Source organism: Trichechus manatus, unplaced genomic scaffold (genome assembly GCF_000243295.1).
Source record: "Trichechus manatus latirostris isolate Lorelei unplaced genomic scaffold, TriManLat1.0 scaffold00149, whole genome shotgun sequence".
Lineage (NCBI taxonomy): Eukaryota > Metazoa > Chordata > Mammalia > Sirenia > Trichechidae > Trichechus > Trichechus manatus.
The window spans coordinates 4709181-4735321 of NW_004444085.1; the positions used below are offsets into that span (position 1 = coordinate 4709181).

General features: G+C 37.9%; 1 protein-coding gene across 3 annotated transcripts in view; it reads left to right on the plus strand.

Moving 5' to 3' along the window:
* Nucleotides 1-26141, plus strand: part of DIP2C (disco interacting protein 2 homolog C) — a 372164-nt gene that overhangs the window by 72123 nt on the left and 273900 nt on the right. For all 3 annotated transcript variants that reach the window (XM_023740166.1, XM_023740165.1, XM_004385883.3), the window contains 2 exons: nucleotides 17442-17567; nucleotides 21619-21828. In XM_023740166.1, the coding sequence (XP_023595934.1) occupies nucleotides 17442-17567; nucleotides 21619-21828 (336 nt within the window). The remainder of the gene's footprint in view (nucleotides 1-17441; nucleotides 17568-21618; nucleotides 21829-26141) is intronic.

Genomic DNA, 26141 nt, shown 5'->3' on the forward strand with positions numbered 1-26141 from the left:
TAAAACTCATTAAAATGTACACTTAAAATTGGGGAATTTTATAGTGTTTAAATTATAACTGAATAAAGCTGATAAAAAGGGAAGGTAAATGGATGGAAACACTAAGACAATCATTACCTGTAAAATGACCAAGGGAGTGTAGCAAATTAATGAATTCCATACATGTTAAGAATTCAAATGTAGATGACTTGAGAACTACTTTGATATGGGAGAAGAGAGAGTAAGTCAGCAATTTTGCCCAGCTTTCTTGCTTAGAGAACTGGTTGTTCATGACAGTATTCATTGAAATAGAGACTAAAATGATGAATTCAGTTTGGAATGTATAATGAGTCTGAGGTATTCATGGGACACCCAAGTAGATATGTTCATGAGCCAATGGATGTATCATGGCTCAGAAATAGTATAAATTTGCTATATTAACAAAACACAAAATACTATAGTAAATATTAAGGATGTAATTGTGTTGAATTATCATGTACTGGTCAAAATTCTGGAGAGTGCTATACCACAGACTTTATTGCAGAAGCAAAGTCAACATTCTCTGTTGCTTTTTTTTTTAAAGATAATACTGTGGGTAACTTTAGAATTTCAAGTGTAATGACATAAAATACCAAATTGCTTATATTCATCTTTGAATAGTTTTTAAATTATGGAAGTAAGAGATTTTTATTGTAGAAAGTTTGGGAAATTACAAAGCCGATAGTAATTAACCATGACTTCCAAACACACAGGAAACTGACACATGCATTCACTTAACTTCATCCCCTTCTTGGTATTGAGAGATTGAGAGATGAAACTGAAGTAGCAAGTAGATGAAAACCAAATGATGCCCAGTTACATGCTCCCCCACTAATCAAAAGATAGCACTCAATGGAATACTGACATTACCTTACCTTTAGTTTTCTTCTTGCCTTCACTCTTTTTCATCACCATTTTTACTCAACTCCCCATACCTCTGCTTCTGTGTGCATATTTTATCCAAAAAGCAAAACAAAACCACAAAATAAACCCTTGGGGAATAGAACATAGATGGTCCCATGTTGTGGAGATAACAGAAAACAAGAAGTTGGTCCCCAGTTAGCCTTTTGGTCCAATTTGACTTTCTTCTCTTCCTGTCTTCTTTCTCAGGCTTAAGAGGTTGTATTAATAATGTGTAGTATCATATTGGCGCAGGGGTTAAGAGCTTGGCTGCTAACCGAAAAGGTTGACAGTTTGAATCCATCAGTCGCTCCTTGGAAACCCTCTGGGGCAGTTCTACTCTGTCCTATAGGGTCGCTATGAGTTGGAATCACCTTGACAGCAACCGGTTTGGTTTTTTGGTAGTATTAAGATCTATCATGTAGGTGTTTACACTGCCATGTGCCAGGCTCTGCTCTGAGCACTTAATGTATTAACTCATTTAAACCTCATAGCAACCCAATAGGGCAGGTCCTTATTATTCATGTTTTGCACATAAGGAAGTTGAGGCATGGATGGATTACTAAGTCACTTGCCTAAGGTCATATACAGGAACTAGTATTTGAACCACTGCATTCTCTCTTGAGGAGCTCTATTGGCACAATGGTGAGTAGCTTGGCTGCTAACCAAAAAGGTCAGCGGTTCCAACCTACTAGGCGCTCAGCAGGAAAAAGATGTGACATTCTGCTTCCATAAAGATTGCAGCCTAGGAAACCTTATGGGGCAGTTTTAGATACTCTGTCCTATAGGGTTGCTATAAGTCGGAATCAATGCGAAGGCAATGGGTAATCTGGCTCAAGAGTCTATGATCTTTACTGCTCTGCTGTTAGGGAAGAAAGAAATCCACCTTGGAGAAACCACTTTCTTCTGTTGATTCACTGTTGTTTTTGGAGTTGGACAGTTTTTCCCTCACAGTACATGTATGTATTGGTAATTGTTTATTATGAACTCTGTAAGAATAGCAAGGATTCTATAAAATTGATTGTGATTTTTTATGACTTCAGGAGAGATAAGTAAAAGAGGAAAAAAAATCAATTTTTCTGAAGATTTAAACATGTATACATGCTGATTGTCAATATTCTACAATAATAATAATAACAATAATGAGATCAAGCATAATGGCTGGTATTTATAATAATATCTTTCTCCAAGGAACTAAAGGACTCTGATTATTTATACTTATATTCCCAGAATAGTCCACTGCTTTCTGTATCTTAAGATACCAGTTTCTTCCAGGGTGAATGATGTTTCTGTCTATTTAAAGAAACCGAAAGGAAAGTGGAGTTTCCTATTTAGCATATTAAGAACTTATTATCTGTCAATGGCCTCATTTAGACCTTTTGACAGGGGAAGTCAAAATAAGGGAGCATCGTGTGAGAAAGGACCTACATCTGAGTGATTATCCTTTGTGATTTACCTTCAAGGTACTAAATCAGATATTGTGGGGTGACTGGCAGGGTATATTGCTCAGTGGCTCATATATAGAAATGATCAAAGTTATTGTCTGTGTTCTTGTTATATAGATGGTTATAGACCTACCTTGTGGGTCTGTGATGTATGCCCTCATGATATACGTTCACATTACCTAAATGAGTGCAGAATGCTTATGCTTCATTGTAATGTCACTATGAGAACTTAATGTGGACCAGTCAGTGATCTTGTTACTTTGATCTCAGAGGACTTTTGGAAACTAGAGAAGGTTCTGCAGTTTATCAAACCCACTGTACCAAACCTGTTGTCTTAGAATATTAATAAAGATAACTGTCGTCATTGAGGAACCCTGGTGGTGCAGTGGTTAAGCACTTGGCTACTAACTAAAAGGCCAGCAGTTCAAACCCACCAGCCACTCCATGGGAGAAAGATGTGGCAGTCTGCTTCCATAAAGATTACAGCCTTGGAAACCGTATAGGGCAGTTCTACTCTGTCCTGTAGGGTCACTATGAGCCGGAATTGACTTGACGGCAGTGAGTTTATCATTATTGAGTGCTTACTATGTGACAGGTACCTAGGGGCTTGCTTTTGTATATTTTATCCTACATAATTCTCACAGCAATCCTAACATATTGTTCCCATTTTACAGAGTTTCAACGGGAGGCTTAGAGGGACTAAAAAATTTATTCAGTTTATACATCTAGTAAGTGGCAGAGTCAGGATTCTGATATCAAAGCTTGGACTCACCATCCAGTATTCTAATGTCTCCCCAAAATTATGGAAACATTTTTTATTGCTAGATCCCTTGCTATCTCCGTGTCAGTACAACATAATCTTAGCTCATGGACCTAAGTGGAAAGAAAAACTTTGAATGTTTCTTTGAGGAGGCAGTAGATGAAGAAATTGTCAGATGTCAAAGAGTAGGGTGGAGTCCATCTTTCAATCCAGTTGGAGAAGAGGAGACTGAGTAGATTTATAAACTAATCATCCTCAGTGATTATTTAAGGAAGGGGTGTTTTGAAATAAAGGAAGACATAAGCAATGGCTAAATAATTTTTATGCTGTGGTAAGATTATAGCATTAAGCATTTAATAAACTCTTGTAAGAAGTGATAATATTTCTATTTCTCCATCACTGTATGACATGTAGATGACTTACTATTGTTTTTAGTAGTTTCTTAAATTCTGCAGAAGTATCTCTTTGTACACCAATTTGTCGAACACTATAAATACAAGAAATGCCCAATAAATTCTTTATTAGCAGTAATACTCTGTTTATTCAGTGCTACATGAAGCTGTCCCTAAATATCTCCTTTCTCTTAGTAATTAAATGCCTTCTGGTTGTTAAAATGAAAGGCCTAAACTGAATAAACTGCAAACTGCGACCACAGAGAAAGGAAGGAGGCATGCAAGAGAGATTTACTTAGTTTTGCTTAATATTGCCAAATATGCCTTTATCAGTCTATTGCATCTCAGCTCCAAAGTCCACCCCTTCCTTGCCTGCTCTAAAACAATGTATCTGGGCCCTTTTAAATATTTTTCCTTTGCTAGCTGGCATGATGTTAAGCTGTTAGTCGAAGATATTAGAGGGACACTATGGAAAGGGTTTTACTCCTTGGTGCACTGTCCTTGCGTGGCAGGTCCTGCAGAGCACACAGCTTCTCTAGAACCTGACTTCTGCATTGCATGGCAGCCAGCAGCATGTCCTGGTACCCCCTGGACAGTTTTGTAGTGGGGTTCTACAGTGAGACACCTCCCTGCTCCCTTAGAGGGCGGATTTCAGAAAGTTCTGCTGCCATGGCACCGCAAGGACTTCTTGCAGTTTAGTAAGCTTTGGCTTTGCTTTCTAGCAAGGTGGGCCTCAGCCCTGGAAGGTCTTTTCCGTGGGCACTTCATTTCACCCCAGGGGTAGTAGCTGCTCCTTGTAACTGTTATTGCTGCGTTCTTTAGAGTTCTCTTTATTTTTCGTAGCCAACCCCTTATTCCTTCAGTTCTTATAGCTAATAATTACTTGTATTAAACTTACCCTGTTCAGATTACTGTGTGGTTTCTGTCACCTGATTGGATCCAGACTGATGCACCAGACAATTTAGTTGAAATGGTATAAAGTGAATCATGCCTCTTCTTAAAATATGTAAGTATTATTTGAGTATTAGATCTTCTTAAATAAGCTACCTCAGTCTTTGTCTTATATTTGGTCATTTAGGATACTTTCTAGTCAAATGTGCACTAATGGGAAAAATCTAAGACAATCACTTCCTTAAAAGAAGTAATTAATTCTAGTAAGGAGACCAGACTTAATGGTCTGACTGAGACTGGAGGAACCCCAGAAAGCCTGGCCCCTGGATTCTCTATCAGCCCAGAACTAAAACAATTTTCGAGGCCAACTCTTCAGACAGGGATTGGACTGGACTGTGGGACATAAAGTGATACTAATGAGGAGTGTGCCTCTTAGCTCAAGTAGATACAAGAGACTAAATGGGCATCTTCTGTTTGGAGGTGAGATGGGAAGGCAGAGAGAGTTAGGAGCTGGTTGAATGGACTTGGGGAATCGGGTGGAAAGGAAGAGTGTGCTGTCACAGTATGGGGAGAGCAAATGGAGTCACATAACTATGTATATATTTTTGGATGGGAAAAAATTAAAAAAAGAAGTAATTAAAATAATTTTAGTCCAAATAAAATGCTTAGGAGTGAATGCTATGATAATGGAAGGATGTTGTTTTTCTTTTTGTTTTTTTCTATCTGCAAAAATACCTTGTGGATTAAATACCGTTTGACCATGAAAATGTGTATAGAAGCAGAGAATGAAAAATATATCAAAGCCCAAAGACCCAGGTTGTGGGGAAGGGTTGGAACACGAGAAGGGGGGAATAGTGAAGCGTGAAGGGAACTGTGCAGAAGATCAGGGGACTTAGTCAGAAATAACGTTATGAGGAAACAGTCTTCCTCACAGAGGTCATTGTATTTGAAATGTGTACATTTGTTTGTAGTTACTAGCTATGAAATAAAACCAGATAGTTGCAGTTGTGGCTGGGAAAGTTTAATTGTGTTTGGCCAGTGATATGTATAAATTATACCATATCAAAGACGCCCACAGCCCCTACTATGCTCACTTAATCCAGAATTCTGAGGCAGGCAGAAGCAGTGGCTGTGATCATGAGTGTATGAGAGGAGAAGGAGGAAAGTCATATAAATTAGTGAATTTTTAGCACTTCCTCTTTATCCGTGTCCAAAATCACCTGCCCTTCAAACCTCACTCCTGCTGCTGAAAGTCAGAAGGCTGTGATGAGACCTTTTGAAGAATGCCGACCCATCCTCTATCAGTGTAACCCTTCTCAGGAGGAGCCTGACAGGCTGATTATTTGAAACGCATGTCTTAAAGGAAGATGGAAGTTTTGTAAGATCAGAGTAACATTATTTCTACATAGAGAAAAGTAATAAACACTGATGAAAAAATATGTGTGCGTACTAGTGAGAAGAGTCCAGCCCCTTAGTTTTATGTTAACTGAATAGTAGAGGCCTGACTAGCAGATAATACTGATGGTTAGGTGATAAATGGCCCCATCTACTTTGTCATCCCACTTTTTAAAATGTTTTATTTTAAAGATACAGAGGACTTAGCAACTACTCTTGCTTGAAACAACAACAGAAAAGATCTTTCACATCATGTCTAAAGTAGTTTTGCCTAGCTGTTGAAAGCACGTTTTAAAGTGAAACTCAAATTTGAATTTATCTTCCACCATTAACTGTGTATATTATCTCATTCAAGTTTTTTTTTTTTTTTTTATTGTGCTTTACACAACTGGACTAAACCAAAGCTAAGAAGTTTCCTGAATACAACCAAACACTTCGAGGGACAGAGTAGCAGGGGCAGAGATCTGGGGACCATGCTTTCAGGGGACATCTAGGTCAATTGGCATAACAAAGTTTATTAAGAAAATGTTCTGCATCCTACTTTGGTGAGTGATGTCTGAGGTCTTAAAAGCTTGCAAGCGGCCATCTAAGATACATCAATTGGTCCCAACCCACCTGGAGTAAAGGAGAATGAAGAACACCAAAGACACAAGGAAAGTATTAGCCCAAGAGACAGAAAGGGCCACATAAACCAGAGACTTCATCAGCCTGAGACCAGAAGAACTAGATGGTGCCCGGCTACCACCAATGACCACCCTGACAGGGAACACAACAGAGAGTTGCTGATGTAGCAGGAGAAAGGTGGGGTGCAGAACTCAAATTCCAGTAAAAAGACGAGACTTAATGTTCTGACTGAGACCTGAGGAACCCCGGAAAGCATGGCCCCCGGACTCGCTGTCAGCCCAGAACTAAAACAAGTTCCAAGGCCAGCTCTTCAGACAAAGATTGGACTGGACTGTGGGACATAAAATGACACTCGTGAAGAGTGTGCTTCCTAGCTCAAGTAGATACATGAGACTAAACGGGTAGCTTCTGTCCGGAAGTGAGATGAGAAAGCAGAGAGGGTTAGGAGCTGGTTGAATGGACATGGGAAATCAGGGGTGGAAAGGAGGAATGTGCTGTCACAGTATAGGGAGAGCAATTAGGGTCACATAACAATGTATGTATAAATTTTTGTATAAGAGACTAGCTTGAAATGTAAACTTTCACTCAAACTACAGCAGTAAACAACAACAACAAAAATTTATTATGCTTTAGGTGAAAGTTTACACTGCAGTTTAGTTTCTCATTCAAAAATGGATACCCAAATTGTTTTGTGACATTAGTTGCAATCCCTGCCATGTGTCAGCACTCTCTCCCTTCCACCCTAAGTTCCCAGTGTCCATTTGTCCGGTTTTTCTATCCCTTCCTGCCTTCTCGTCTTTGCTTTTGGGCAGGCGTTGCCCATTTGGTCTCCTATACTTGATTGAACTAAGAAGCACATTCCTCCCATGTTACTGTTTGTTTTATAGGCCTGTCTGATCTTTGGCTGAAAGGTGGACTTTGAGAGTAGCTTCAGTTCTGAGTTAGCAGGGTGTCCAGGGGCCATAGTCTCAGGGGTTCCTTCAGTTTCTGTCAGACCAGTGAGTCTGGTCTTTTTTTGTGATTTTGAATTTTGTTCAACATTTTTCTCCTGCTCTGTCTGGGACCCTCTATTTTGATCCCTGTCAGAGCAGTCAGTGGTGGTAGCTGGGCACCATCTAGTTCTTCTTGACTCAGGCTGATGGAGACTGTGATTCATGTGGTCCATTAGTCCTTTGGACTAATATTTCACGTCTTTGGTTTTCTTCATTCTCTTTTGTTTCAGACAGGATGGGACCAATAGATGTATCTTAGATGGCCGCTCAAAAGCTTTTAAGACAGCAAATGCTACTCATCAAAGTAGGATGTAGAACATTTTCTCTATGAACTGTGTTATGCCAGTTGACCTAGATGTATCCTGATATCATGGTCCCCATCCCTCAGCCCCAGTAACTCAGTCTCTCAAGGTGTTTGGATGTGTCTAGAAAGCTTCTATGACTTTGCCTTGGTAAAGTTGTGCTGACTTCCCCTATATTGTGTGTCTTTCTCTTCACCAAAGTTAACACTCGTCTGCTATCTAGTTTGGGATTTCTCCTCCATACCCGTCCCCTCCCTCATAACTGTCAAAGATTGATTTTTTTCTGCATGTAAACTTTTTCTTGACTTTATATAATAGTGGTCTCATACAATATTTGACCTTTTGTGATTGACTTATTTCACTCAGCATGATGCCCTCCAGATTCATCCATGTTGTGAGATGTTTGCAGATTCATCATTGTTCTTTATCATTGCGTAGTATTCCATTGTGTGTATGTATCATAAGTTGTTTATCCATTCATCTATTGATGGGCATTTAGGTTTTTTCCATCTTTTTGCTATTGTGAATAATGCTGCAGTGGACATTGTGTGCATGTGTGTATTTGTGTGATGGCTTTTATTTCTCTAGGGTATATTCCTAGGAGGGGGATTGCTGGATTGTCTGGTATTTCTATTTTTAGCTTTTTAAGGAGATGTATTATCATTTTTCACAGTGGTTGTACCATTTTACGTTCCCACCAGCAGTGCGTAAGAGTTCCAGTCTTGCTGCAACCTCTCCATCATGTGTCATTTTCTGTTTTTCTGTTTTTGCATTAGTGCCAGCCTTGTTGGGGTAAGATGGTATCTCATTGTAGTTTTGATTTGCATTTCTCTAATGACTAGTGATTGTGAACATTTCCTCGTGTCTGTTAGCTCTGCCTGAATGTCTTCTTTGGTGAAGTGTCTTTTCCTATCCTTTGCCCATTCTTTAATTGTATTATTTGTATTTTTGTTGTTGAGGTGTTAAAGTATTTTATAGATTTTACAGATTAAACCCTTGTTGGATATGTTGAAGCCGAAAGTTTTTTCCCAGCCTGTAGGTTCTCTTTACTCTTTTGGTGAAGTCTTTTGATAGTTATCTCGCTCCCAGTTATCTAGTTTCTCTTCTGATGTTTGTGTATTGTTAGTTACGGTTTGTATTGTATTTATGCAGTGTATTAGGGCCTCTAGCATTTTACCAATTTTTCCTCCATGATCTTTATTGTTTTAGGTTTTGCATTTAGGTCTTTGATACACTTTGAGTTAGTTTTTGTGTATAGTGTGAGGTATGGATCCTGTTTCATTTTTTTACAGATGGACATCCAGTTTTACCAGCACCATTTGTTAAAGAGACTATCTTTTCCCCATCTAATGAACTTTGGGCCTTTGTCAAATATCAGCTGCCTGTAGGTGGATGGGAGCCCTGGTGGCACAGTGGTTAAGCTTTCAGCTCCTAACCAAAAGGTCGGCAGTTTGAATTCACCGGCTGCTCCTTGGAAACCCTATAGGGCAGGTCTCCTCTGTCCTATAGGGTCTCTGGGTCAGAATTGACTCAGTGGTAGGTGGATGGATTAATGTCTGGGTTCTCAGTTCTGTTCCATTGGTCTGTGTGTCTGATGTTGCACCAGTTCCTGGCTGTTTTTACTACTGTGGCTGTATCGTAGGTTCTAGGATCAGGTACTGTGAGGCCTCCCACTTTGTTCTTCTTCAATAGTATTTTGCTTATCTGGGGCCTCTTCCCTTACCATATAAGTTGGTGATGATTAGTTTCTCCATCTCGTTAAAGAATGCTGTTGGAATTTGGATCAAGATTGCATTATATCTGTAGATCATTTTGGGAAGTGTTGACATTTTCACAATGTTGTGTCTTCCTATCCACAAGCATGGTATGTTTTTCCATTTTCCCATACCTTTTGGTTTCTTGCCAGTAGTGTTTTGTAGTTTTCTTTATACAGGTCTTTAGCATCTCTGGTTAGATTTATTCCTAAGTATTTTATCTTTTGGGGAGCTCATTCAGGTTTTTTATCTTAGACCTCAGTTTTGTCAACTGTAACATACTAGTAAACCGGTTGCTGTTGAGTTGACTCCAACTTATGATGACCCTGTGTGTGTCAGAGTAGAACTTTGGTCCATAGGGTTTTCAGTGGCTCACTTTTTGGAAATAGAGCACCAGGCCTTTTCTTCCAAGGTGCCTCTGTGTGAACTTGAACCGCCAACCTTTTGGCTAGCAGCTGAGTGTGTTAACAGTTTATACCACCTATTCCATCTATAACATAGGGAGAATAAAAGAGATGTAGTTATCATGGTTATTGTTGCTGTTGATTATCTTTTTATTATTGTTGTTGCTATTATTATTATTACTGGTTCCCTTAGATGAATTCCTTTTTTTTTTTTCTAAGTTTCTCTCATGAGGTTGTAGCCTTAAACATTCAATTAAATGTGCCCTCCAGATATGCGATTAAATATGTACTCCATATTAAATATGCTATGTTATAAAAATACTCACAGTAATCATGACAGTTATGTATACCTTCACTTTTCTTTTTACTAAACCTCTGTTACTGACTGTACCACCAGTTTTTAATCCACAAAGGACATGTGCACACACTCCTTCCATTTTATACTGCAAGTACCATAGAAGATGTGTCCTATCTCCCTGCTCTTTTTTTATTAGCTTACTTTTTGAGAAGGATTTTGGCTTTAGTATTAATGCTGCAATTGTTTTTGATTTCACTTTCTGCTATTTTCCTAGGTTAATTTTAAAATTATTCATAAGATTGTATTTCTAGGGCATCTCAGAATCCTTGTAGTTCTGTTTCTCTTATGGACTATGTCTGCTCTTCAGCGCTGTGCTGTGTTTCCTATGGAGAGATGAAAGCTTGCCACCTTCTTTTATCAGTTCTTTGAAGACTTTCCACACTAACCATGATACACTTGTGAAAATCTACTAGACTTTGTCATATCATTCCTTCTGCGTCCAACAATAGTGAAGGTTCTTAATCCAGTTAAATAAGTTCAGGAGTACTATGGGATAATAAAGCTTAACTGGCACTGGATACATATGGAACCAAAGCCACAAACTTGTTAGAGCTATGCTTCTAAACAATGAAATTATCGAACAACATCATTGCTATCACACACAAGTAAAATTTTGCTGAAGATCATTCAAAAGCAGTTGCAACAGTATATCAACAGGTAACTGCTAGAAATTCAAGCCAGATTCAGAAGTGGACATAGAACGAGGGATATCATTGCTGATGTCAGATGGATCTTGGCTGAAAGCAGAGAATACCAGAAAGATGTTTACCTGTGTTTTATTGACTATGCAAAGTGGATCATAACAAATTATGGATAACTTTTCAAAGAACAGAAATTCCAGAACACTTAATTGTGCTCATGCAGAACCTGTACATAGACCAAGAGGCAATTGTTCAAACAGAACAATTGGTATGTAGTTTTATCTTTTTAAACCCATTTTTGTTTCAGACCTTAACTAGAATTCATGACATTATCTGCCTTGTGTGATCAGCAGATTTTCTTAATGTCTTGTGTATTCTGTGAAAGCTCATTAAAAAGAGATGGTAACAGTTGGCTTATATGTTGACTGTGCCGTCACCCTGCTCAGTAGCTTCTTACAAATGAGGAAATTTCTGTTTTTCATTATTTCCCTTTCACAGCCTCTTACCAAGTTTCTAATTCATGTGACTTGGTAAAAACCGTATCCAGGACATATTTATAATTAAGCTTTTGTGGAACACTTAATCAAATGCTTTAATGCATTTCAAATGCATAACAGCTGCTAAATTACATTCATAGACTGGTTTTGTGAAAATGATGCTAAGGTTTGATGGGAAGATTTGTTCTGTAGCAACCTATAAAATATTGCCGTATTTTTCTAAAAGTTTTTAGTTTTATGAACTCTTACAGTATTGATCTGGACTTTAAGCTAAGTTCTCCAACAGAACTGCAGAATTTTTCTTTATGGCACAATGATTAAGCGTTTGGCTACTAACCAAAAGGTCGACAGTTCAAACCCACCAGCCGCTCCTTGGAAACCCTGTAGGGCAGTTCTACTCTGTCCTATAGAGCCTCTAAGAGTCAGAATTGACTCAACAGCAATGGGTTTGGGTTTGGTTTTGCACCGTAGTCAGATCTTATCTTTCTAGTCTCTCCTCATTTGCCTGTAAGATATTGCCCCTCTGTTACACCTGCAGCCAATATGAAGATTCAACTTCTTAGGTTTGACTTTTTCATAAATCAAGACTGATTTTGGTGTTTTCTTCCCAATAGGGGACTGTCTTAGTCATTTAGTGCTGCTATAACAGAAATACCACAAGTGGATGGCTTTAACAAAGAGAAATTTATTCTCTCACAGTTTAGTAGGCTACAAGTCCAAAGTCAGGGCATCGGCTCCAGGGGAAGGCTTTCTCTTCTTGGCTCCTTGTCATCAGTCTTCCCCTTGGTCTGGGACCATCTCCGCGCAGGAACCTCAGGTCCAAAGGACGTGCTCTGTTCCCAGCACCACTTTCTTGGTGGTATGAGGTTCCCATGTCTCTCTGCTTGCTTCTCTCTTTTATATCTTAAGACACTATGTAGTCTTGTAGACCTCATCAATATAACTGCTGCTAATCCATCTTATTACATCAGATGATAAAATGGTAGACAGTCATACAATACTGGGAATCATGACCTAGCCGAGTTGACAGATATTTTTGGGACACAATTCAATCCATGACAGGGAGCTAGAAGAGCTACCAACTTCGTTGAGACAAAAGGGAGAAACAAAGTTGAAAAAGCAGGAGAGTCACACATTGACATTGATTTGGTCTCCCCTCCCCCCACCACTAGGTAATCATCACATTTCAAAACCTCTTTCCAGAAAGATCTGTCTGTCCAGTTGCTGTTTTAAGGTGTTTGCTGTCCAAGAGTCTAGAGATATTTTGTTATGAGGTGGGGATTATTAAACACTGGAATGGTTTAACACATGGAGGTAAATTATGAGTCAGCCATTTTATTCAAAGTTGCAGAGAATGGAATGTTTTTTCTTATAATTACACTGAGAGTCTAATCTGCTTTCGGGAAGTTACTCTTTTTCTTTGTACTTGCCTTGTTTTCATTGGATTAACCTTCTTATTAAATGATCTTTAGTAATAACAAAATTGGAGGATGGGGACTATTCTGTTATTTTACTTAATATTGAACATTGTTATTTAATATACAATCTGATGGAATCTTCAGGGTACTCTTTACAGTTGTTGTTTTTTTTTTTACCTTTATAATGCCATTGTTTTGAGTTTAAAATATATTTCCAGGTTGTCTTTTTGAAAGGAATTAGTTAGAAGCTTAGTTTCTTCCTTCATTTATATGTTGTTCAGTTTTGCTGCTTGATAAACAACCCAAAGTTTAAGTGGCTTGCAGTGACAAATGTTTATTTCTTGCTTGCATTACCTGAGTGCAACAGATCTGCTGTGGCTCTGCTGCAGGCTCTGGGTAAACTGGTCCATATCTTTCTTATTCCAGGCATAAGCCTGAAGGAGCAGGCCCTGTCTAGGTCATGCTGGTCTCTTAGTTTAATTTATTCTTCTTTTACTATCTTCTCTCAACTTTATGACCCGAATTTAGAAGACTTGTCTATAGAGCTAGCAATTTTGTAAATGTCTTTTATATTTATGAAAAGATAAATCACTATAAAATGTTACTTTCCTGTCTGTTTATCCTTTCGAAAATGATTGTTTCATGTTAAAAATGTAAGTTTTTGGAGCCTGGAGAAACCCTGAGAGTATGGTCCCCAGACACCCTTTTAGGTCAGTGGTGAAGTTATCTCTGAGGTTCACTGTTCAGCCTGGTGGTGGACAGCCCCGTAAAACCAAATGGGACTAATGAGGTACAGAGATGGTTTCTGGTTCTGGAACTGAGAGGAGAGTGTGTATCAGACAAACAGATTATTCTCCCATAGATTACAATAATACACTCTATTGTTCATTACAATAATAAACTCTAGACTCACACAATATTAAAATAACTATAAAAATAATAATTTTATAAAAAATAATTATTTGAAGGCACTAGAAGAACGACTCCTAAAAATAGGCTGAAAATGGAAGGAATACTTGAAAAAAGCGTATAGCACTATGTGAGATTCAGATTTATTTGGTTTTTGCCTTGAGACTCTTTCCAAGTTGTCATGATGTGGGACTTCTAAAACCCACAGAGAAAGCCATAGTGACTGGCTTAAAAATGTCTGAGGATGGAATTTGAGACTGTCAGAAAAAGTTGGAAATTAAGGGGGAAGTTTCAAAAAAGAATGAGCCACAACAGGGATCCTTAAAAATCTCTGTATTTGTCTTCAGTTTCACTGATCCTGTCTTCCATTATTTCACATTTGCTTCTAAAATCTTCTATTGCATTTGCCATTTCTGAAATCTTGTTATCTATTGGATTTCTAATTGCTATTTTTCCATTATTTCTAATCGTTTATTTATTTTGACATTTTGTTCTTGTATTATTTTCCTCAATTCTTCCATTGCTTTATCTGTGTTTTCCCTGATTGTGTCTGTATTTTCCATCATTTTGTCTGTTTTTTTCCTTAGTTTTGTCTGTGTTTTCCTTCATCTGTTTCTTAATCTCTTTAAGAGCCCTGAATATTAGAGTTTTGCATTCCCTATCAGGTAGTTCCTGTGCCTTTTATTCTACTGGAAGGTCATCTGGTGTTTTATTTTGGTCATCTTCTGGAGTCATCCTTTCCTGTTTTTTCTATGTTTTGATAATGTCTGCTGTCTCCAAGACATTCCAGAATTATTTTTTTGTTTATTGAGTGTAGGTTTGTTTGTTTCGTCCTGCTTTTTTTTTATTTGGTTATGTCTGGGAAGGCGGGCTGCATGAGTTTTGTTGTTTGCTTATCTGTAGGTCTGGTAATTCTCACCACCTTGTCTAGGTGGGCAAGGCTAGTCAGTCAGCTATGGTGCAGCAGGGCAGGTCCAGTGTGGGGGAGGGTGGGGGTGGGTTGTTTATTGCACAAACTGGGGCTGGTGGGTCAGGTCGGGGAGGCATGGCTGGGCAGGATCTGCAGATCTGATGGTCCACACTGGTCCCACTTGGGGGCCCGACACTTGATGGGGCGGGGTCGGGGCTTTACTGGGTAGGTTCCAGGGTCTGCATCAGTCTTGCCCAGGGGTGCAGTGCTTGACAGGGCAGGGCCAAAGGACGGCACTGGGTGTAGTCCAGGGGTTCACCCTGGTGCTGCTCAGGAGCATCATGCTCAGCAGGGCAGGGCTGGGGGTGGTGTATGGCGGGGTCCAGGGGCCTGCAGTGGTTCCGCTTGGGGGCACAGCAGTCTGTGGGATGGGGCCATGGGGCAGCATGGAGCATGATCTGGGGGTCGGCACTGGGGCCACTCGGTGTGGCGCTCAGCAGGGTGGAGCTGGTGCATGCCACAGGGCAGGGTTGAGGGTCCAGTGGTCCACACGAGCACCACTCAGGGACATGACCCTCATTGCTCAGTGCATAGAAGCAGGAAGGAAGGAAAAGAATGTGATGTGCAGAGCGGGTGCTCTGTCTTCTGTTGGGACCTCCATGAAGTTGCCTTCGTGTACTCCCTGTGCAGGGTCGTTGTGGCTGTAGTCCAAGATGGTGAATCCGTGCCACATTAGCTGGCAGGAGATCTCCACTCCGTAGCTCTCCTTGTTCTCTGTTCTCTCTTAGTTTGTTCTTCCATTCAGTGTTTGATATAGTTCTTTATCCCTTTGTTTCATGCTTAGGGTTCCAGGATTGATGTTTGTATCTGTTTTACGCAGTTTTTCAGGTCTTTGCTGCAGAGGGCCAGCCTGGTGCTTCCATCTATGGTGCCGTATTGGCTCTGCCTCCCTATTATTTTAAAAATTTGAGGTTCTTACCATGGCTCATAATGACAAGCAGATGCAGCTTTGCAATGCATATCAAAACATTATTATTATTATTGTACTATTATGTTAAAGATATTATAGTGTATCTGGAAGTATTTCTTTAATGTTTTTATGCATACAAAGGTACACTATATACTATATACTAAGACAAACATTTGACCAACTGACATTAGATAAGATCTGTACCTAACTGTTCGATTTACATACAAATTTGACTTAAAGACAGACTTAGGAACAGAACTCATTCATAATCCAGGGATTGCCTGTATATCTTTATGGGACCACAGATGTGGATGTGGTCAGACAGTGTCCAAATGGACATTATATGGCACATGACTGTATTGTGACTATGGTCATATCTGATCTGGACTGCTGCCTTCTGTTTCCCAGCTTCTATGGTTGTTCTCCTGCAGTCTTCTTCACAAAAGCTAGAATGATCCTGCCAATACATAAATCATGTCATTCTCCTGTTTAAAATCCAGTAGTTTCTTGTTATACTTAGAATAGGATCTGAACTATTTACCATGGCCTGTAAAGCTCTCACCCTGCTGAATCCTTCTCCCTTTACCACTAGTCTTCAATCCCACTGTTGTTTTTTTTGTTCTTTCTGCCAACACCATTCTCATTCACATTTAGGACCTTCATGCTGGTGGTTTCACATGCCTTAGAAATTCTTACCTTGACAGCGAAAAGCTGGTTCATTCTTATTATTCTGATTTCAAATTAAGAGAGCTCTTCCCTGCATGAGACATAGTTAATTTATCTCCCACTGCCCCAGCCCATAAGATACTACTTACAAAGTAAGTGTCATGAATTGAATTGTGTGCCCCCAAAACATCTGTTAACTTGGCTAAGTCATGATTTCTAGTATTTTATGATTTTCTACCATTTTGTCATCTGATATGATTTTCCTATGTGTTGTAAATCCTATCTCTATGATGTTGATGAGATGGGATTAGCAGCAGTTACGTTAATGAGGCAGGACTCAATCCACAAGATTAGGTTGTGTTTTAAGCCAGTCTCTTTTGAGATATAAAAGAGAGAAGCGAGCAGAGAGACATGGGACCTCACACCACCAAGAAAGTAGAGCCAGGAGAATAGCATGTCCTTTGGCTGTGGGGTCCCTGCACTGAGAAGAAACTTCTTGACCAGGGAAGATTGATGACAAGGCCCTTCCCACAGAGCTGACAGAGAGAGAAAGCCTTCCCCTGGAGCTAGCATCCTGAATTCAGACTTCTATCCTACTAGACTGTGAGAAAATAAATTTCTCTTTGTTAAAGCCATCTACTTGTGGTATTTCTGTTATAGTAGCACTAGATAACTAAGACAGTAAGCATTCAATGACTATTTGTGGAATCAATGAATTAATACAATGGGTTAATATATATAAAATGCCTAACATAATGCTTGGCCCACAAATGAGTACTTAATAAATGTTAGGTATAATCATTACTACCTGTAAGACATATATACTTCTTTTACAAGTAAATTGATGTGACTAATGGGGCTTGAAAATGTGACCTATAAAGAAGTATGTGAACATCAAGATCTATTCACCCTAAGAAAAGAAAAATCACATGGATGTTTACAGCCAGTGTTTGATTATTTAATATAGATTTTATGGTAATAAATGAATAATTAAAAAAATGAATTTTAATGTCATCTTATTGGAGCTTACAAACTAGTAGATTTAAACTTTTTTTCTTGTTCACCCATCCATTTTTACAGTTGTAGTAGGAAGATACACTTTGCCAGAAGGCCAGAGAGAAAAGGAGAAAAAGCACGTTACCATTATGGTCTTAACTGAACAATGGCATAACTGAGCTCTCTTCTTTTGTTTTAGATGTTCATACTGAAGCTGTTCAGGCAGCTCTTGCTAAACACAAAGAAAGAAAGATGGCAGTGCCTATGCCTTCCAAACGCAGGTCTTTGGTTGTACAGACCTCGATGGATGCCTACACACCTCCAGGTGAGCAGCAGCCACTGCCTTTTAAAATCCAGAAGTGTGTCTTTAGGATTAATTGATTACTACCCTAGCAATCACAGTCTTTTTAGCTTGGACATAATGGTGTGAACCAGAAGCCTAGGCAGAATACATACTCTAAATTAAACTTGAGAGGAAAGACTCATAAATAAATATAATAAAATACTTGTAAAGTTATAAAATTTCATGAATTTTACCTCTTCATGTAACAAGAGTTGTACTTCATAGTACAAACTGAAATTGCACTTTTCTTCCATTTAGGCTGTTGTATATTTATTCTCAGTGCCTTTAAAATATAGATATGCTGTGTTGTATTGTTTAATAAATCAAATGAATTGAAAAATCTAAGGAGTTATGTTAATTAGGAATCCTCAAATGTCTTCTATAAAGTCCCTGACAGTATTTTAGGCTTTGCAGGCCATATAATCTCTTTTGCAACTATTCAATTCTGCCACTGTAATACTAAAGCAGCCATAGACAGTATGTAAGAGAATGGGTATAGTTGTGTTACAATAAAATTTTATTTACTAAAAGAGGTGAAGGGCTGGATTTGGCCCATGGACCAGCCAACTCCTGATCTAAATGGTTGAATGTAATATCCCATTTATATTTGTGTTATATAATACTTCTTTTATTTAATCCTAAATTTTGCATAACTACAAAGTTCCCTACTCCACCGTGCCCCAAAAATTGTAATCTATATTTCATAATCTTCAAAACCAAAGTGAAACAGTAAGTTAAATTATCCAAATATCTATTAAAAACATGAAGGGTTGAACCTACTTCACTCGATGTTTTGTTTCTGTGGTTTTGATTCTAGTGTTATTTTATGTCATTGTTGCAATTCTGTGTTTTGCATAGAACTTTGTTACCTAGCATACACTTTGGACAGTTTTAAATGCCACCATTTTTTCCCCCAACAAGAGAAACTTAGGCTACAATAGGAATATTTGAATGTACACAACACTTTTTGGAGTATTTTGATATTTTGAACTTTAGACCTGAGTGTTTGTAAGCAGTGAAGATACAGAGGCACGTACTTCAAACCATAAATGTGGTCAAGTATACATGGGTATTACTTCAGACAACACTAAGTATTTAACTTTACATGCCTTTGAAAGTGACCATACTAAGCTTTATAAGGCAACCTTTATTTTCTTGTTTTGTTTTGTTTTTTGATCTGCCAACAATCCTCCAAATGTTCTTCCTCTCAAGAATACAGTATTTTATTAGTCCAAAGAGTCCTTTTTGCTAATTTGCTTTCTTAGTCTCCTTTCATTCTTTATGCTGATCCACAAAACATAATTTGGAACTATTTAAAAATCAACGTAATTAATATGCTAAGTTGTGTCAGTTTGTGTGGTTTGTGGTCGTAATTCACCAAAATTTATAATGTAAAAATAAATTATTTTAGGTGTATTCTGTGTGTAACAAAACAGAATGGTCTTATAAGAGTAAGAAACCCACTTAAACAATTTTTTTAGACAAATCTTTGGAATTAGGTGATATTCAGAAAGATAGATATTTTTCTGAATCCTTTTTTATTATGGGAACCAAAAACTTATTGCCGTCGAGTCAATTCTGACTCATAATGACCCTACCGGACAGAGTAGAACTGCCCCATAGGGTTTCCAAGGAGCAGCTATTGGATTCGAACTGCCAACCTTTTGGTTAGCAGCCAAGCTCTTAACCACTGTGCTACCAGGGCCCCATATTATGGCAAAGATGAGTTTAACGTACAAGAAATCAATGTGATTTTTTTGCGTATGTGTTTATTTCACATTGAATCAATCCATTGAAAAATGTTACTATGTCATACGTGATGACCTTTCAGAAAACTAAGCCTTATTTCACAAATGTCTTTATAAAGCATAAAAAAAAATTATTGGAAATGTTATTTTTTGTGAAACGTTTGCATTTAATTATTTGGCTAGCATTTTCTTGCACTGCATATAATACAGTTTGTAAACTGTCATTCAGGAGTCCTAGTGGTAATATCACATGAGATAATTTTGTACAATCGTAAATGTCAACACCATCATCATAAAACATTTTCATTCACAATCTATGGGTAGCCCCCAACTTACAACAGGGTTCTGTTCCAGCAACTCTGTCATAAGTTGGTTCTGATGTAAGTTGAATACCTAATTTTTTTAAAAGTTTTCATTATTATTGCCTTTTATTATCAGTATCTTTATAAATCAGGCAGTGTTTTGAACAGTAAATTATAAAATTGAACATCTGTGAGTGAACATCTGAGAAGAATAACATCAGCAAATTATGCACTGCAACGTATTACTAATGATACAATGTACCAAAAAAAACAAACAAACAGATGGTCATAAGTGCAATTTGTCATAACTCGAATACATCGTAAGTCAGGGACTACCTGTAGTTTGTGCTTAACAGTATTTTGAACAGTCTTCTACTGGAGAAGCTTTCTTTTAGCTTTCACATGTAAAAAAATATAAGAATAGTTTACCAAGACTTTTGCTTCTAGCAATAATGGAGTAACTGGTTACCAGTCTAATCTGTCTCTATTATAAACAACTATAAAACTGCACAAAACAGATGAGAGCTATTTTTAGGCAGTGGACTATAGGCAGTACAAGACTGTGATACCTGAGAGAGGAAAACTTATAAGCTGAGCCCTACAATTCCCAAATTCTCTGCCTGGAGAAAATTTTCAGGCCATGGCACAAAGAGTTGGAGTCTGATCAAAGCACCACAATCCTACTAAGTTGAGGAGGCAGAGATCAGAGTTCCTGGCAGGTGAAAGGGCTGAAATCTACTTTAGATTGGACATCAGAGAGGACATCTCTACAGAGCAGAAAGAACTCTGCAGAGAAGGGACCCCAGAAGTCCTTGCATCCTGACGATTGGATTGTACAGACCCATTGAAAGACCATCTTAGGCTAATTAGATGGCAACTACTGTGGGGTTCAGAGAGAAGAACAGAGACACTAGAGTTTGAACAGTGCTTGGTGAATAGTATTGAGTGACACTGAAGTTCTGTCCTGTCACAATAGAGATCTCCTTAACACCTCTTTGGTATGCCTGGCATCCAGCTGACACATGAGAAAGGCTGTACTTTAGGAACGAGGACCACACACTAGAGTAACACCTACTCTAGATCTACATTAAGAAGCTCTAAAACCAAGCCCCAACAGGATGCACAGGGAGCTGGAGTTTGAAGGTTGAGTATTGCCAATTTAGGGGACCATGGGAAACACCTTGGGCTTTTCACGGATACACACTAACAAAGAATAAATTCAACCCCGCTCATGTTCAAGATGATCAATCAGTAATTGAACTGCCTGCTAAAATAACAGTCAAAGAGCTTCAGAGGGAGATGACAGAATTCAAAGTCTCCTCACATATTATCCAAAATACCTAGTATTCAGTAAACAATTGCTACATATACAAAGAAACAGGAAAAATGTAATCTGTGGTCAAGAAAAACGCAGCCAGTAGAAGATGAACACAAGCTGGCCTCCACTGCACTGTCAGAAGTTACTAACCACATGTGGCTATTAAGTGCATGAAATGTGGTTACTGTGAATTGTATTTACTATAAGTGTGAAACATACTAGATTTCAGACACTTGATATGAAAAAATGGAAATATTTCATTAATAATTTTTATATTTATTACATGTTGACTGATAATATTTTAGATATTTTGAGTTAAATAATAATATATTATTAAAATTTATTATGCTTATTTCTTTATATAATTTGATTTCTTCCTCAAGTGTTGTGTGGAGCAAATTGGTGTCTCTGTCTGAGATTGAAATGTCAGAATAAGCTTTTTATAACATAATTGCTCAATGTGTTTTTAGATGAAAAAATCCTTTTCCCAAAAAAAAAGATTATTTGAAAAGTGGTTTAACTTTTCAAGAGTATTTAAAGCATTAACAGAGCACTTATGTGAGATAAATCTGTATTTACAACAGAGGACTGAAGAGGAATTGAGATTTTGGTGTGTCTCTGCTACAATAGGTAGCAAATCACATCTCTTTTTACACACCACACAGATACCTCTTCTGGTTCAGAAGATGAAGGCTCGGTACAGGGTGATTCCCAGGGAACCCCCACCTCCAGCCAAGGCAGCATCAACATGGAGCACTGGATCAGCCAAGCCATCCATGGCTCTACCACATCCACAACATCCTCCTCCTCCACGCAAAGTGGTGGGAGTGGTGCCGCCCACAGGCTGGCTGACGTCATGGCCCAGACTCACATAGGTAAGGGCACGTTTGGGGCACTTTTCTATTTATTTCCTTATATGTACTTTATTCTGTTGTTATCTGAGTGACCAGTGAGGAGCCATGTACTTTTTTGTTTGTGTTCTTCTGTATTTATGTCATATATGTAGAATCTATTCTGTGCCATGCTCTCTGACTCCAGGGCTGCTTTGGATTAACTGTTTTCTGGAACCCTTGGTTTTCCTCTTTTTCACCAGCCCAAATCTCTCCTACAGCTAGATTTTCAGGAGCTTTCTGTTCATAAAGGAATGCATTCTAGTTCATTAGGGAAAGTTGCAGCCATTTCTGTTGACATATTTTCTTCTCACTTATGTTGAAATGTGCTCCTCAATGAAATTTTAAAAGTGCTGATGAATAAGACAGGAAGTTTTAAAGCAGCCTTACCATTATTTTGGGAATCATTTAAAGAAGTAGCGGTAAGCCAGTACTGCTTTACATGGTTTTTCACCATTGATGTTTAGATTGTTTGTTTGTTAGCTTATGTTGTTTTGGAGGTAGGTTCTATAATGAGTGGGCTCTTCTGTATTGGAAAAAGTGCAGTGTTAAGAAGCATTTTCCTGAGTTGCTTGAAGGTAGCATAAAAATAAGGGATTAAGTAAGAATTATTTGAGGAAGAGGGTCAGGGTTTATTTGATAAGAAGTGCGTCTATATGAAACTGGCATGAATGTTGCACATTTTTCTGCCTCCACTTTGACCCCCTCTTTTCCCTATCACTCATTAGTGCTCTACGGAAGGGAGTAGTATGGTGTCCGTGTCTGTTTGTATCCAGGTTCAGCCATGAGTTAAGATTTTTAAACGTTTCAATAATAAAACTTTTACATAAAACCAACCCCATGGTATATTATTTGTTTGAATATAGTGTCAAAATAGTGCTATTGTTGACTATGCTCTTGTCATTAAAATAGCAATGTGGAGAAAGGGTGGTAACCTAACCCCAAAGGAGGCATGCTATATACTGTATGTTGTAGTCCTATAGACCCTCCTAGCCATTTCTGAGCTACTTTGGGAAACCTCATATCTGATAAAATAGAAATTTAGAAAACAGGTAAAATACAACAAAAAAATTACGTATTCTGCAAATACCTCGAACTCCCAGATTGTTTATTTCTAGATCATTAACTGCTTGAAGTGAGTCAAAGTAATTTCGAACTGATATTTTAGCAATTTGTTTTAGTAGTATTCAGTCAGAATGAAGTTAAAGTTAAAAGCTTCTCTGCCTTTTAATATCAGAAATGTGATGTCTTGTCTGTTGGCAAAAACTAAGGCAGTAGGGTGATCTGGCCCTCGTCTGTTCCTCCATTAGCTAGTGATGGGGTCTTCAGGAGTCACTTACTTTCTCCCTGCTTTTATTTTAAAGTTTGAAAAAAGGGGGGTGGGCAATGATAATATCTCTACTTTGTACCTCTCGTAACTCTCCAGAGTGAAAAGGGGAGAATAGGAATATTTCTTAATTTTTTAAAAGTGATATTCAATTGCAAAGTGGTATTGTTATTAAATTTCAATTTAATATATTTTAAGGAACATATATACTGGTTATTGTACCTAATAACCTCTATTTGAAATCACAGTAAGCTAATAATTCAGCAGAAATATGCGACTGTCAAATATTTTTAGATGATAAAATTCTTTTTTGTGTGTGCTGGAACTCAACATAGTGGCCTAGTCTTTGTTGGTGTGCTTCTAGCACCTAAACTGATAGGTAACATAAGTAATGTCCACGACTTCTGCCACTCACCCTCAGTCTTAAAAATGTCTGTACTGTGCTTTCAGTTCCTTTTTAAGGTAATGCTCAGAATCTAATCAAGGGGAACACACATTTATGAACAAATTAATCACTGCACATGGTTGTCCTTTTGTGAGTTTACACTAGAAATACTGGAGGATTTATCCAAACTATAAAAGGTAGCATTGTCTGTCATGTCTCAGTGTAACCTAAATATAGCTTTTGAGTTTGTGACATTTCTGTAATTTTTAATTTGGCACAAAGATAAGTTCCTAGAATATCTGTGGGTTTTCTGTAAATATGAAGAAAATTTGGAAAGAAAACAGTAGCAAAATAATAAAACTTGATGAGAAAAGAAGAATTAAAATAATTTATCTCTCGGCAAAACAAAAGAAGAATAAAAAGAGGTGCTACGGCATTTGAACTTCCACTGAGACCTCTAAAAGCCTACTAATAAGAAAATAGTGCCTCTGTGTGTGTGTGTGTTTTAAGGAATTAAGGGCAAAATGCCGACTTGTATTTGCAAATCCTTCATGATGTGGTATTTAGGCAGTGTAGAGACTTCTTTTTCCTAAAGGGGTTAAATCCTCCTGGGCTGTGAGAGTCGATCACAGCATAGGCTATTCTTGCTACTTGTTTGTTGAAGAAAAATCTGAAGTCCTCTGTGCACTTTACATTATGCCAACACTTAAATAGCTACACTTTACAGGTATCTAAATAGTCAAACCCACTTTGTGTAACATGCAAAATCCCATTTCAGTTTTTTCTTTTTCCCCCCTGCTGTTCTGCTTGCTTTCAAACCTAGCATGGTGTGCTTGTTGCTTTCATACTTAAGAGCACTGACATTGGGACCTCCAAGACATTGTTCATCTTGAGGATGCTAAGTACACCTTTCCTGAAACTAAGAATATGTACCTTTGTAATGCCGTTATGATAACTCCGTGTGTCACAGATAGAATAATACATTGCAGACCTGCTGTCCCTAGTGAGAACTAGAATCTTTTTTGATTATCAGAAAATATTAAGGACCTTTGTGCATGTAATATTCATAAAACAATTGGAAAAGAAGGTATTAATACCGCTAAAATATTTTTATCAGTATCAGAAGCTGAGGAGCATAACAGAATAATCAGTAGATTTCATGGAATACTTTTGAACTTCAAGAGGTATATTTCTAAAAAGCATTGAGAGTGAAAAAAAATTAGAAATTATTTACCTACATAGAAATGGAGAAATTGAAGAGAAAGGATACTAGTATTTTTTAAAGCAAGAAATAAGAACAAAGCAAATAGTCAGCATTATTGTTGTCCATTCAGATTAAAATTTTTTTATATTTAAGAAATTAAAGAGCCTTTTACATGAGCTGTTCTCTTCATTTTTTAGCTACAAATATAAAGTCTCTGTAATCTTTAGTTAGTGTATGGATCGGAAGACATTGTCACATAGAGGTTTCATCAGCATGTGTTGGGATGCATTTTCATAGCCAGATATTTATAGAAGTAATTTCTATTTCCAGAATATTTTAGAATTCACTTGATCTTAATGCTGCTTTTGGTTTCTGCCATTTGTAACAACAAACACATTTTCATCAGATTTCTTACATCTGTCCCTGCTAAGAAGATAGAAAGTCAAAAGGTGATCATATGCACTAAAGAATGAGTACATCATGCATACTTGTAACATAATGATTCTCAAGCCTGGCAATAGACCATGATGATTCTAGATTCTGCTTTGCTAGGGAATTTATTAGGAGTCCATGAATGGCTGCAGTTGTAATAAATTACCCTAATTTATTTATGTATAATCATCCAAAGTATTCAAGAGTTCTTTTATAATCACTCTATTGATATTTTTGAGACATTTACAAACAGTTTTTAAAATATCAAATACGTATTGAAGATGGTGATGTAGGCAAAACCTGCACGTTTGGTACTGGGCCCTACTTTTGGCTGGAATCTGCCTGCTGCTCCCCTCTCCCTTCTAACCGGGGCATTGTTGCAACCAGAAGCTTCATAATTTTATGGTAGAAGTCAGGAAGCTATTCCTATAAAAGGTCAGAGAGTAAATATTTTAGGTTTCATAGGCCATAGGATCTCTGTTGCAACTACTCAACTCTACTGTTGTAGCACAAAACCAGCCACAGACAATATGTAAAATAAAGGCCATGGTTATGTTCCAGTAAAACTACTTACAAAACAGGTGGTGGGCCAGACCTCAGGTCGTAGTTTGCCAACCCCTGTTTTAGAGATTAAAATTCTCTAAAAATACCACACTACTGTAAAAGCAAGGAAAAAACAAAAAAAAAAAAACAAAAATGAATCTTACATTAGATAATACCAGGCAGAATGGAGACTCTTCTATCAGTTATATACAGGCAGTCTCCGGGTTACAAATGTCCAACTTACATATAACCTGTAGTTATGAACCAACCCCCATAAACCTATTATATTAAAAATTCGAGGTACATAAAATGGTTCATGATAACAGGTGCTACTTTGCGATATGCATCAAAACATTATTATTACTGTATTATGTATTATTACTGTATTATGTTTTTTAGTGTATCTG